The sequence below is a fragment of the Ascaphus truei genome, chromosome 1 (assembly GCF_040206685.1).
Source record: "Ascaphus truei isolate aAscTru1 chromosome 1, aAscTru1.hap1, whole genome shotgun sequence".
NCBI classification, from domain to species: domain Eukaryota; kingdom Metazoa; phylum Chordata; class Amphibia; order Anura; family Ascaphidae; genus Ascaphus; species Ascaphus truei.
Genome location: NC_134483.1, coordinates 196,767,138 through 196,781,221, shown reverse-complemented (window position 1 = coordinate 196,781,221; position 14,084 = coordinate 196,767,138). Strand labels below are relative to the sequence as shown.

The 14,084-nt window shown below is 44.9% G+C and overlaps 1 protein-coding gene across 1 annotated transcript in view; it reads left to right on the top strand.

Moving 5' to 3' along the window:
- The window catches only part of ROR2 (receptor tyrosine kinase like orphan receptor 2), a 77,912-nt gene extending 66,101 nt beyond the window's left edge, over positions 1-11,811 (top strand). The window contains exons 5-8 of the mRNA XM_075600054.1: positions 2,934-3,248; positions 5,705-5,950; positions 8,289-8,494; positions 9,114-11,811. Of these exons, the coding sequence (XP_075456169.1) occupies positions 2,934-3,248; positions 5,705-5,950; positions 8,289-8,494; positions 9,114-10,529 (2,183 nt within the window). The 3' untranslated portion in view covers positions 10,530-11,811. The remainder of the gene's footprint in view (positions 1-2,933; positions 3,249-5,704; positions 5,951-8,288; positions 8,495-9,113) is intronic.
- Positions 11,812-14,084: the final 2,273 nt, after the last annotated feature.

Genomic DNA, 14,084 nt, shown 5'->3' with positions numbered 1-14,084 from the left:
GCGCCGCTGGCAGCCGCATGCGTCTTTCCCCAGCGTCCCCATGACTACTGCGCATGCGCGGCCTGGCAGCGGACGTGTTGGGGGAACGGAGCCGCTGCCAGCCGCTTCTGCGCATGCGCAGAAGGCCGTAGTCGCCATTAGTTGTGCGCATGCGCGCCATTGCAGCGGACGTATGGCGGCCGTTAGGAGCGGCGGCCGGCGGCGGCGCCGCATGTCAGCGGCTGTGTGGGGGGTGCGGTGGCCATTAGGAGCGGCGCCGGCGGCTATCGCTGCCGCCGCATCTGATTTGTGGAGCGGGTGTGATGTCAGTGTTGGGGTCGGGCTGAGCCAGAACACAGCCCGGCCTCAACTGCCAGCACTGACGTCACATCCGTTTCATTTCTGTCTCCACAATCCATTTTTGCCCCATCACGAATGAGGTGCCACTAAGGAAGTTTCACTTCAATAAAAAAAAAAGCTGTGTGTGCTGAGCACGCGCATAGTAAGTGAAACTTCTTTGACTTTTGTCACAGAAATTGTGTTTGTGATGTTTTAATTAAAAATCAAAATACAATTTCTTTGACAAAACGCAAATAAATTTGGACTTAGAATGTGCGTGCTCGGCACACATCCCCTGTATTAGCTATTTGCACTAAGCGTGAATTCCTCGTGCGTGTGACTGTGTGTGTGCGTGTGACTGTGTGTGTGTGCGTGTGACTGTGTGTGTGTGCGCGTGTGACTGTGTAGTGTGCGCGTGTGACTGTGTGTGTGTGCGTGTGACTATGTGTGTGTGCGCGTGTGACTGTGTAGTGTGCGCGTGTGACTGTGTGTGTGCGTGTGCGTGTGTGATGTATGCGCAGCCATCCTGCACCTTGCATATGCCCCTGCACCTCGCATATGCCCCTGCACCTCGCATCACCCCCCTGCACCTCGCATCACCCCCCTGCACCTCGCATCCCCCCCTGCACCTCGCATCACCCCCCTGCACCTCGCATCACCCCCCTGCACCTCGCATCACCCCCCTGCACCTCGCATCACCCCCTGCACCTCGCATCAAACCCCTGCACCTCGCATCAACCCCTTGCACCTCACATCACTCCCCTGCACCTTACATCATCTCCCTGCACCTCACATCACCCCCCTGCACCTCGCATCAAACCCCTGCACCTCGCATCAACCCCTTGCACCTCACATCACTCCCCTGCACCTTACATCATCTCCCTGCACCTCACATCACCCCCCTCCACCTCACATCACCCACCCCACCTCACATCACCCCCCCTGCACCTCACATCACCCCCCCTGCATCTCACATCACCCCCCTTCACCTCCTCACATCACCCCCCCTTCACCTCCTCACATCACCCCCCTTCACCTCCTCACATCACCCCTTCACCTCCTTACATCACCCCCCCTTCACCTCCTCACATCACCCCCCTTCACCTCCTCACATCACCCCCCCTTCACCTCCTCACCTGCACCTCCCCTCACCCCCTGCACCTCCGATCACCCCCTGCACCTGCGAGCACGGCGGCAGAGCAGTGTGGTAGGAGGAGGGATGGGCACAGGTTGTGTTGCCCCGCAGTGCCGGGGATCAGGGCAGGGAGGACGGCACATACGGCGAGGAGGCCCATGTGAGTGTGACGCCCCCCCCCCTGGGGAAGAACACCATGATGCCGGTGGGGGGGTGTGGGGGGAGGAATAGAGGGGGTAATTGGGGGAGAGGGGTGGGGGAAGGTTGAGACGCGGCCGCACCGGGCCCGCCGTATGCGTAGGAAGCGGCGCGCTCAAACCCCCCCGCTTCCCACTTTACCCGAGGAGGAGCCAGGAGTCACTGGCGCCATCGCGCATGCGCGGCACGGCAGCGGGCGGGGAACGGCGGCCATTATGAGCATGTCAGCTGCTGTGTGGGGGGTGCGGTGGCCATTAGGAGCGGCGCCGGCGGCTATCGCTGCCGCCGCCGCATCTGATTTGTGGAGCGGGTGTGATGTCAGTGTTGGGGTCGGGCTGAGCCAGAACACAGCCCGGCCTCAACTGCCAGCACTGACGTCACATCCGTTTCATTTCTGTCTCCACAATCCATTTTTGCCCCATCACGAATGAGGTGCCACTAAGGAAGTTTCACTTCAAAAAGCACAATGATTATTTGTATTATTATCATTTATTCATAATGCACCAACATATGGCGCAGCACATTGCAATGGGGTGTGAAGACAATCGCAAAACAATTACGACATTAAAATACCCTGGTACAGAAGGTAAAGCGCCTACAAATATCACATCCAATAAATACATGCTGCTTTGTTAGGCGATAGCTAGGGGCTGATATCTAACTAAGGAAAGAATGCAAACCAACAATGATAATATTGCTTTCATGAGGGCCGAGTTAAGTATGTTTGTTTTGAAAGAGTCACTGCAAACCCCATATAAAAGCCTGGGTAATTGGCTTTGCCATCAAAACATGTTTGTATTAAATAGCGCAAGAGAGGGTTGTTGTTTTAATGATGTTGTCCTCTGGTTACCTTGTTAACACAAACAAGAATATGGTTTTATTTTTCTATGCTGGTTTTATGTGAAAGGTGAAACTTATAATAGAAAACATAAAGATTCAGCCAAAGTCGCGGTCGTTTCTTGATCAACAACAACAAATCAAATACATTATTTATTTATAAAATATTTTGCCAGGAAGTAATACATTGAGAGTTACCTCTCGTTTTCAAGTACGTCCTGGGCACAGAGTTAAGACAAATACATTGCGGTTGTCATGACTTTGGGTAGAGATGTAAGTTTCTGTTACTGCCCCCATTAAGGGAAATGTCCTGTTAGAAACTAGAACCAGCGCTCTGCAGTCTTGGTTACTCTTTAAAAATGTACACTGGTAGTGTCATAATGATACGCTCGTAAGTCTCGGGGGTAGATAAGATGCCATATAATAACTTGGGTTTTCTTTTCAGCTGCATTTACCATGATTGGCACCTCTACCCATCTCTCTGACCAGTGCTCTCAGTTTGCCATCCCATCCTTTTGCCACTTTGTGTTCCCGCTTTGTGACGAACGCTCTCGCACCCCAAAGCCCAGGGAGCTGTGTAGAGACGAGTGTGAAGTGCTGGAAAATGACCTCTGCAGGCAGGAGTACAACATTGCTCGGTCCAACCCCCTCATCCTAATGCAGCTCCATCTCCCAAACTGCGAGGAGCTGCCTCTGCCTGAAAGCCCCGAGGCTGCCAACTGCATGAGAATCGGAATCCCAGTGGAGAGACTGAACAGATGTAAGCTTTCATGTCACCACTTTGTATATCTATCTTTGTGCGCGTGGCTGTTAAATGTCTCTCTCTGAAAATAAATCTCCATTTGAGAGTCATTTAAAGACGGGGAAGATGTCGCAGTCGTGTTTCCAGCTGCGAAATGCTTCGGCCCATCACTCCAATAAGGTCCGTTAGTAACCTTAGTTAACATCAAGTTGATGGTAACGCAGCAATCGTTAAAGAAAGTAACGTCACGTTAAAAATCACAGCGTTTAACGGAAATAACGGACATTAGTGAAAATGATATGCAAACGAGTCATTAAAGGGAAACAACATTACATTACGTTATTTAAGTCATACTTAACTTGGCATTACTCCCAGACATTGAAACAGGACAAAGGCAATAGGCAAAGGCCACATTTCAGTGTCCGGATGAGAGTAACGCCAGGTTTAGGTACAGTATGACTTATAACATAGCATTATTTCTAGGTGTTCTTTCCTTTTCCTCCGCTCTATTGCAGTGTCTAGCTGGGGGTAATAACATGACCATGGCAACACGCCTATGCTAATCTGCTTTAGTACTGCTGTTATTTTTGCATGTAATTAGTTTACTGGATACAACATTAATCTCACCGCAAATAATGTCCGTTCATATGTTAGATAACCACATTATTTGCCCTGATTTAACGCAGGAGCTTGGATAATCTGCCCCTCGGTGCTAACGCTGTGTATTGGTATAGGCAACAAGTATCATGAGACCTGTTTACGATTTAATATTGTAAGAGATTCCCTCTCACAGAAGCTCCTGTCATTGTCATGCAGCCCACCTAAACATTTTTTGACTTTTCACTCAATTTGCATGAAATTATTTATTATATTATAGCAAAGGACACATACATATCTCTATGCTATTTGTAAATGTTCTTAAAAGAACTACTATTTCTGTAGTTAGTTCACTTGTTTAGCGTGTGTGTAAATGCCATGGCATTTGTGCAAAATGTGCAGAATTTCTACAGAATCCAGAGCTATGAGCAAATTAATTCAGATAAAAGAACACTCAAGAAACCCCCTTCACATGTCACACTGGTTTAATAAGACAATTGTGATGTTTCAAAGACTGGGGTATATCTCTAAGGTGCAAGATCGCCAATCCATGCGGTCTGACACAGAAGTCCCATTGAAGTCAATGGGGCTTGGGGTTGCCAGGTGGTTTGTACAAAAATACTGGACACAATGGTGAAAGGTGCGACACGCGCGAGAATCGTTGGTGGGGAAGAATGTTATTTACAAATGACCTGTATGTTACGTCATTGTTTCTAAATTTCACTCCCAAGTATTCACCAATTTGCACCAATTTATATTCTATTTCGTAAAAAGTCTGGGGAGGGGTCTTGGGAGGGAGCGCCCTTCCGAGGATTTTTTTAGGAACTAGAATATGACATAGTGCAAATTGTTGCGAATTGGTGCATGCTTTGAGTGAAATTTAGAACCAATGACGTAATGGTCAGATCATTTATAAATAACTGACCTGCAGTCATACTGTACATGGCGAGCAATACTGATCTTACTGCTCCTCCCACAAATTCCAAGATTGTGGCACCCCTCCTCATCCTCTCTCTCCCCTTATCCTATCTCCCTCCCACCCCCTCCCTTCATCCTCTCTCACCCCCCCTTCATCCCCCCTCTCTTCATCCTCTCTAACCCCCCCTTCGTCCTCTCACCCCCCATCCTCACCTCCCTCCCTCCCTTCATCCTCTCACCCCCCTCCCTTCTTCCTCTCTCATCCCCCCTCCCTTCATCCTCACTCCCCTCCCATCCCCCCTCCCTTCGTCCTCTCACCCCTCCTTCATCCTCTCACCGCCTTCCTTCATCCTCTCTCAACCCCCCCTCTGTCCATCCTCTCTCATCCCTTCTCCCTTCATCCTCTCACCCCCCCCTTCCTTCATTCTCTCTCAACCCCACTCCCTTCATCCTCTCTCACCCCCTTCATCCTCTCACCCCCCTCCCTGTCATTTTCACTCCCACAGGAAAGCTATAGAAAACACACAAACACACACACACACACACACACACACACACACACACACACACACACACACACACACACACACACACACACCAGGACAAAACAGAACAAATGCACACAGGACACAGGTAGGAGACAGGACACAGCCTCACCTCTCTCTGCTCCATGCTTTTCCTCCGCTCTTTGGCCCCACCCCCAGGTTCCTCTTTCCACTGTCCATTGTGCTATTGCAAACCTCACTGAAGACTTGACATAACTATACTATAAAATGACTCATAGATCATAAAAAATGGGTTAAGAGAAAAATCATTTTACCCCAATTGCCAAACTTTACACCCTGAGTCTCTATTCACTGTTGTGGACAATCCTGTTAAATTCTACCAAGACCTTGCAAAACTAATTGCGTTTTCATTACACTCTGTAATGTTTGTCTTTGACAAATTTCTTTCCTCAGATCAACAGTGTTACAATGGAACTGGGTCCGATTATCGAGGTTCCGTCAGTGTGACCCAGTCCGGTCACCAGTGTCAGCCATGGAACAGCCAGTTTCCACACAGTCACCAGCTTTTCAGCATGGACTATCCAGAGATCAGCGGAGGGCATGCATACTGCCGAAACCCTGGGGGCCAGATGGAAGCTCCCTGGTGTTTTACACTGAACAAAAACGTGCGCGTGGAGCTGTGTGAAGTGCCTGCTTGCCGTATGTATCAGGATACACATATCTATGTATATATCTTTCAGAAGGTAGACGAGTAGTTTTCAACTTTTTTTTTGTTAAGGAACCCTAGAATTATATTGTGAAATTCTTGGGAACCCCAACCCTGTGTTCCCCCTGTCTTTCTCTTCTTCCCTTACACTCCCCCATCTCTCTCTTCCCCTCTTACACTCCCCGTTTTCTCTCTTCCCCTTACAATCTTCCTTTCCTCCCCCCCCCCCTTACTTTACAGTCTCCCCTTTCTTCCTTCCCCTCGCTCCTCCACCTCTCATCTACACACATCTTACCTTGGGGTGAGGAGGTCTCCAGTACTGCTCCAGACCTGCATCGGTCCGTGGACTCAGCAACTCCTTCCACCGGTTGGGCGGAGGTTGGACCCAACTTCCGGCGCGGACAAAAGGGGGTAGAGGATTGCATTGACTGCCGACCTGCAGCAACATGGAGAACTGGGGAGCTGCCGGCTGCCATTGCTGGGGAGCTCTCCCCCTCTGTTGGCCATGGAACCCTTGAGGGGTGCCCGTGGAACCTCGATGGAAGATCACTGATGTAGACATTAATGCTATGTATCAAAACTATTTTGGAGCAAAGCCAGGGCAATTTCACACTACAGGGGAGGCGTTGCATGGTGCATGCATCTTGATGCACCATCCTTTTTGCCTTTTCTTTGCCCCCCCCCCCCCCAATCCTCCATATTGAAAGGGGCCTAAGAATAACATACTGCATCATCTGATAAGAACCTGTTCTTACACATGCCACCGCTCTGCTCCAGAAAACAGAGCAATGCATCTAAACACACTTTCTCTACATTGATACATAGACCGTATGTATTAAAAATGGTGCAATTCTGGGGCAAAACAAACTGCACCAGATATATCAAAGCATAAAGTCGTATTGATTCCAGTGGGATTTATTTCTTTTAAACAGATGGTGCACATTTTTGTGCCCCAGTATTGCCCCACTTTGTTCTTGATACGTATTCGTTCTTGATACGTATTCTCCCATGAATATCCTTATGAAAGTATATACGTCTACTTGATTTTGCACACATGTTTCGGTTCATTTGTACCTGCTCTAACCCTCACGAATGAACTAACGAGAGTTTAGGTTTACTAGGTAAAACATACAGACAGCAAACATATCAGTTTGTCTTTTTACATTTTTCTAAAAATGTGTTGCACTTTTAAAAGTAAAAAGTATTTAACTCATAACTTCCTCAAATCCATTGGCCTAAAAGGCCATGTAAAAACGTTTTATTTCTTATCAATATGTGCCATCTGAGACCACAGAGGGTGCGAAAAGCTCATACATAACAACACTGCTTGTAAAGACTTTCTTGTTGAAAGGACCCTAAGGATACGTCCCCAGGCACTGCGCGCACACGCGTGTCGGAGCGCCCGGCTGCGCGTGCACCAGTTTCTGCTGTGGTCTAGGGGTCGCGATGGGACACGCGTTTTGTAAGTCAGAGAAGAGCAGGGGAGCAAAGACAAGATCTAGGCTACAGCCCCCGCGGAGGCGTGGCCACGATGTGACGTGGCTGGTTCGCCCTCATTGGCTGAACCACTGTCACGCCGTGGCCAAAAGACAAAAATCTTGCCTTTTTGGAAAGGTGGTCGCGCATCGTGCTTTCTGCAGGAGCGCACAGGGAGTGACTGGGGACGGCCCAATAGAGGGCCGTATCTTGTTTGCGACCACGCACGCCATAGCGTGCACAGCCACGAGCAGTGGGGACACGGCCTAAGAGTTTCAAAACCGTTCCACTACTTGTTGGTCCAATAAAGGGTATCTTACCCCCTACTCCCTCTCCCTCCTTTGTTACTACATGGAAGAAAGGACCAACACGGCTACCCACCCCTCTTTGCTTGTTGAAAGTTGAAGGCATCGCCTTCTAAAACATTATTTGGTTGTGTATTTTCAATTTGGTTAGTTGTTATCTTTCTTTCATACAGGTTTTAACATTGAAATAAAAAATACTGTATTCATTCACCATTGGGTGTAACAGCAGCATTTATGAGCAGGCCAAGAGCTGGTTTTATAATTGTCATTTATCATTGCATGTGTTACTCGGTTGAATAGGACCTTTTATTTTTTGGGGGACCCCTTTAGTATAAAGAACTGTCTGGAAAACCAACATAACGCATGAAATCACCTCCGCTAATTTACATGTGCAATTTCGAGTATCTGAATATTTTCCATCCACCCTCACTTTCTAACTAGTTTGCTAACCATCGTCTTCTTACCATCTTTACCATCGTAAAACTTACTTAGGTAAAGAAAAGCTATAACGTATGAGACTTGACAGTAACGCATATTTCATTGTTAACAGGTATCCGTGAGAACACAAAGATGGAAATCCTCTACATATTGGTCCCCAGTATTGCAATCCCCTTGGTCATCGCCTGCCTCTTCTTCTTAGTCTGTATGTGCAGAAACAAACAGAAGGCATCGGAAGGGACACCCCAGCGTCGGCAGCTCATGGCCTCGCCAAGCCAGGACATGGAAATGCCACTTATGAACCAGCACAAACAACCGGTATTCCTATATATCATTTAATAATAATGTTGCCTGTTGCATGGATTCATAAACGATAACAACCATTAAGAGGAGGATTTCACAATTCTAACACACTAAACCTTTTCTGTGTTTAAAAGGAAGGAATCTCAGGAAAACAAGTCTTAGTACACTTGAAAAATGACCACTACTTAGAAACCATTAATTTTAGGAAGGGCTGTTCTGTTGGCTCTTACTGTAAATTATAGGGAAGGTTGAGCACTACTCAAAATCAACATCTCAAGCACTGCAATAGTCGGTTGTTGGGGGATTTATTAAGCTTTCTCAAAGGAGACGGAACTTTTGGTGTTGAAAAGTTCACATCCTACATCCAAGGTTGCATTTTTACAAGGTAAAGTGGAGGATTAAATAATGCATAGCATCTTTTCTGCTTCATCATTTGCATCCGTAACTAGTATTCTAAGTGTTCAGTAAACGGAATCACCGTTTACAGATAAGCATGCCACACATATATATTGTATCTGTGACCAATCATCATGTTTACATCTATGATCCAAAAAAGTATCTGTTTATGTCTCAAATATTTCACTGTGCAATAATTTGTGTATGTACGTTACATTATTGTCTATTTTTATTTTAGACCAAAGTAAAAGAGATAAACCTGTCCACTGTGAGGTTCATGGAAGAGCTAGGAGAAGATCGTTTTGGAAAAGTGTACAAGGGACATCTCTTTGGGGTTGCACCAGGGGAACAGACACAAACTGTTGCTATCAAGACCCTAAAAGACAAAGTAGAAGTGGCACTTCGGGAAGAATTCAAGCATGAAGCCATGATGAGGTCAAGGCTTCAACACCCAAATGTTGTTTGCCTTCTTGGTACAGTAACCAAAGAGCAGCCCATGAGCATGATATTTAACTACTCTTCACTTAGTGACCTCCACGAGTTTCTGGTCATGAGATCTCCCCATTCTGATGTGGGCAGCACAGATGATGATAAGACTGTAAAGTCCACTTTGGAGCCAGCTGATTTTCTTCACATTGTGACACAAATAGCAGCAGGAATGGAGTACCTCTCAAGTCACCACGTTGTTCACAAAGATCTGGCCACCAGAAATATTTTGGTGTTTGATAAGCTTAGCATTAAAATATCTGATCTTGGGCTCTTTCGAGATGTATATTCGGCAGACTACTATAAACTGGTGGGAAATTCCCTTCTTCCTATACGATGGATGTCCCCAGAAGCAATCATGTATGGCCAGTGCTCTATTGATTCTGATATATGGTCCTATGGAGTAATGACATGGGAAATTTTCAGCTACGGCCTACAGCCATACTGTGGTTATTCCAACCAGGATGTCATTGAAATGGTAAGGAACCATCAGGTGCTACCATGTCCAGATGACTGCCCCGCATGGATATACACCATGATGCTCGAATGCTGGAATGAATTCCCAGCTAGAAGACCTAGATTCAAGGACATTCACACAAGACTAAGAACATGGGAAAATATGTCTAACTATAATAGTTCTGCACAAACCTCTGGGGCAAGCAATACCACGCAGACTAGTTCTCTTAGCACCAGTCCAGTTAGCAATGTCAGCAATGCTAGGTATGTTGGACCAAAGCAGAAAGTCCAGCAATTTCCACAACCACAGTATATACCAATGAAAGGACAAATTAGACCCATGGTGCCTCCTCCACAGCTTTACATTCCCGTCAATGGCTATCAACAGATGGCAGCTTATTTTTATCCAGTCCAAATACCGATGCAAATGGCTCCTCAGCAAATGCCACCACAGATGATTCCAAAACCTGGATCTCATCATAGCGGGAGTGGTTCCACCAGTACAGGATATGTCACGACAGCACCATCAAATAATTCCATGGCAGACAGAGTCGCTCTGCTTGCAGATGGCACCGATGAAGTGCATATAACGGCAGAAGATGTATCACAAAATCATGTCCAAGAAGAAGAAGGCTCTGTACCAGAGACGGAATTACTAGGCGATAATGAAACACCTCGGTTAGATGAAGCAGATATTCAGTCAGAAGCTTAAAATTAATTGTGTTAACTTGGAAGACTTCTACAAGACTTGAATAGAATACAGATAACTTAACCTGCAGCTGGACAACCGAATGACATCGTGCCTATAATCAAAGTTGAATTTAATATTTGAGCCATTAACAGTGAATTGATTTCATTTGGCGTTGTCCGCAGTAGTGCATACCCTTCTTTACAGATATTTGTAATTCATAAGAATGTTGAAGGTACACTACTTGAAAATGTAATGTACTGTTGCTATGCAACAGTCGGCTAAGTAGCAGTGCACATCATATGTAACCGAGACTGTGATTGTAAATTTAGTGAAACGTGCCCATGTCACTGTTTAGGGAAACAAGGTATTTGACTCACATCATAGCCCTGGGAGTATTTTGAATACCTCTGGTATGCATCTCACAGAGGAATCGTGTTGAACCATAAGGAACACCAGCCTGGTCTATGGGGTACAGCATATGGGGAAACTGAAATGTAACAAGATGAGAAGAATAACCTGTGCTTCTGTTTTTTGGGAAAGGGGAGGGACCCCTTCTCTATTTCTAATTAAGTGTCACTAGGTGTAATTAATCTCTATAAAAACAACAGGTCATGGTAATAGGAAACCAAAAGAAGAAAATGGTGTACCATGCACTAACTTATAAAGAAAATGATCTTGTCATGCATATCTTTTTGTTGAAGAGAACAAAAAGCCTGTTTTAGAATTTTTTTTTTTTTTAGCTTAGTTTTTAACTAGACTTGAAAACTACGATAAAAAAAAAATACAGTATCACTTTTTGCCTTAGCAGATTGTGAGATATTGTTATGCGTTGAATTGGAGCACATTGCAATTGAATCTGCTCACGCACTAAATGGGTTTTCTTAGCTATCTTTTTAGTCCAAAATAAATGTTTGAGTTCTAAACAGAAATGAAGCAGTATTGTACAAAATCCTGTTTTAGTTGTTTTTTACAAAATAAATCATGTACAGACTTTAAAATGTAATTTATGTTTTATTACCTTCTTATATACCTTTTCTTTTATAAATTGAAGTATTTTGATCCTTGGAAAGAATGCCTTTATAATTTAACAGTTTACAATATCCACTTTGGTACCTTTTTATTGTATAATTTTAGGTTTTCTTTTTTAAAATGTAAAATGTGTAAACAGGTCAATTCATTTCATGCCTTTACTTCTGTAAAACTCACAAGCAACACACATTGTTGCAGCCCAGTGCACCCTATAGTTTAATGTTGTAAATCCAGATACAGTACAATAAGTATCTAATAAAGGTGACGCAGAACATTTGGCTACGCAAATCTTTGATATTTCTTTATAAGCATTTAAATATGTAAAGGAGCAAATCTGCTCCAAACCAAGATTGAGCTAAACACATCATATTTAAGAGTGACCAGTTGCAAAAAAAATATAACCTCTTCTTAAGTTACCATTTTAGCTTTAATCATTGACTCAATATCAGTGACACTATATATTTATCTCCCACAATCCTCTGCTTCTGTCATTCTCACTGTTTATTGGCTATCCATTGAAAGTAAGGACAGTGATATTATCAGACATGAATTATAAAGTGTCAACTGATTAATCCCTGATGAATGTGCATGTTGCACTGAAACGTTGGATGCTGCTGGTATGATGACTCTTTTTAGTCATTAAATCACCTTTTTTTATTTATCTATTTTTGGTGTGCTTGACTACCTTGTTCAACTCATTCTATCCGCCATATTGTTATACCACAGACAGGGCTCTTATCCCCCACTTTGAAATAGTTAAGACAGTTTAGGAGTGGCCTGCGGGTGGGGATCTTTTAAAGGTTCAGTCCCGGCTAGTTTGTAAAACGCCATATTCTGAAAACCACGTAACATTCAAATTATATTCTTTAACGAGATGTAATCATACTGAACGCAAACATTTGGCTGTTTGACAACCTCTCCCCCGTCCTGAATGGGGGTGGGGTGGGATATGTCAATGATGTGTTTCCTCAGCCTCTAGGTTTCTTTGCCCATGCTAAGGGATGAATAATGATAAGGATGGAGGGGAGAGCGGGCTTTGCCTGTGTAAACTTCTGTTCAGCCCACAGCAATGTTATACAAAGGGAGTGGGTAGAGGAAATCAGACCCTCAGGTTTCTTAGCAATATGTTCCCAAACTCATGTTAGACAATTATTAAAAAATACTTATTCTTGAAACAAAAAAATGGCAGTCACCATTTCACCATCCAGTCACCATTCAACTGCCATTGGTTCATGTTGGTCCTAAAAGGCTGTGCACCTTTAAAAGACGAGGAAAACAAAATTGCTTGCACATTTGAAGAGTTTGTGGCATTGTATATACCTGAAAATAATACGCTACAATTCATACCTCAAAAGGTAAAGAACTGCTTTCTAATTGGATAAAACATATCACATGATCACACAAATTTAAGGGCCCTAAAAAATTTTATTTTTGACGCACAACAGTTCTTCTCATTTTTTACCAAATTTAAAGTATTTCTTTTATTTTCTACACCTTTTTAGCAAATTAAATTGCAGTTTATTGTACATAAAGAAGGCAATAAACACCAGTGATTCATGTAACATTATCTCCGATAGTGACAGGGAGTATAGCCAATTTTATTAGTCGTAAACAGGCACTACAGTATTTGATAGCATCAAACAGTGCCCATACAGGAGAAGCCCAGTTGACTGCAATAGAATGGAGCGCTTCATATATATATATATATATATATATATATATATGCGTGTGTGTGTATATATGTATATATATATATATATATATTGTGTGTGTTAGTATATATATCTATATATATATATATCTATATACTAGCTTTTGTGCTCGGCTTCGCCCAGGGAATTTAATATTGAATACGTGTCCGTCTCCCCCCCCCCCCCTGCTGCTGGCTGTAGTGCGGGGTGAGATTTTTCTCTGTCTGTGTGTGTCTGTCTGTCTATATGTATGTGTGTCTCCTCCCGCTGTCGGAACATGGCCCCGCCACCCTCCCCCCCCCCCCCCCCCACTGGCGGCACATCTCCGCGCGCTGCTGTTGCATGTCCCCTCGCTGCTGGCACATCAAAACCCGCCCCACCCCCCCCCTCGTTGGTACATCTCCCCTCGCTGGTGGCACATTTTCCCGGTGCGCTCCCCCCCGTTGATAAATCTCCCCGCTGCTGGCACATGTCGTCCCCGTCAATGCTGGTACATCTCCCCCTGCTAGCTGGCACATCTCCCCCCCTGCTGGTACATCTCCCCCTGCTATATGGCACATCTCCCCCCGCTAGCTGACACATCTCTCCCCCCCCCCCCTCTGGCACATCTCCCCCGCACATCTCACATCACACACACCAGTGATTCACAACCTTTTTTGTTTGGAGGAACCCTTTAAGTGTTTCGTAAAATTTTGGGGAACCCCTATCTGGATGACACATGTTAGACAGGGGTAAATCACAAAATAGACGGGTAAAGCAGTAGGGGTAATAAATAATAACTAACTCATACTTTTGAATAAAGAATGTGTATATATTTTGTAATGATTTTGGTTTAAACATCACCCCCCCTGTATCT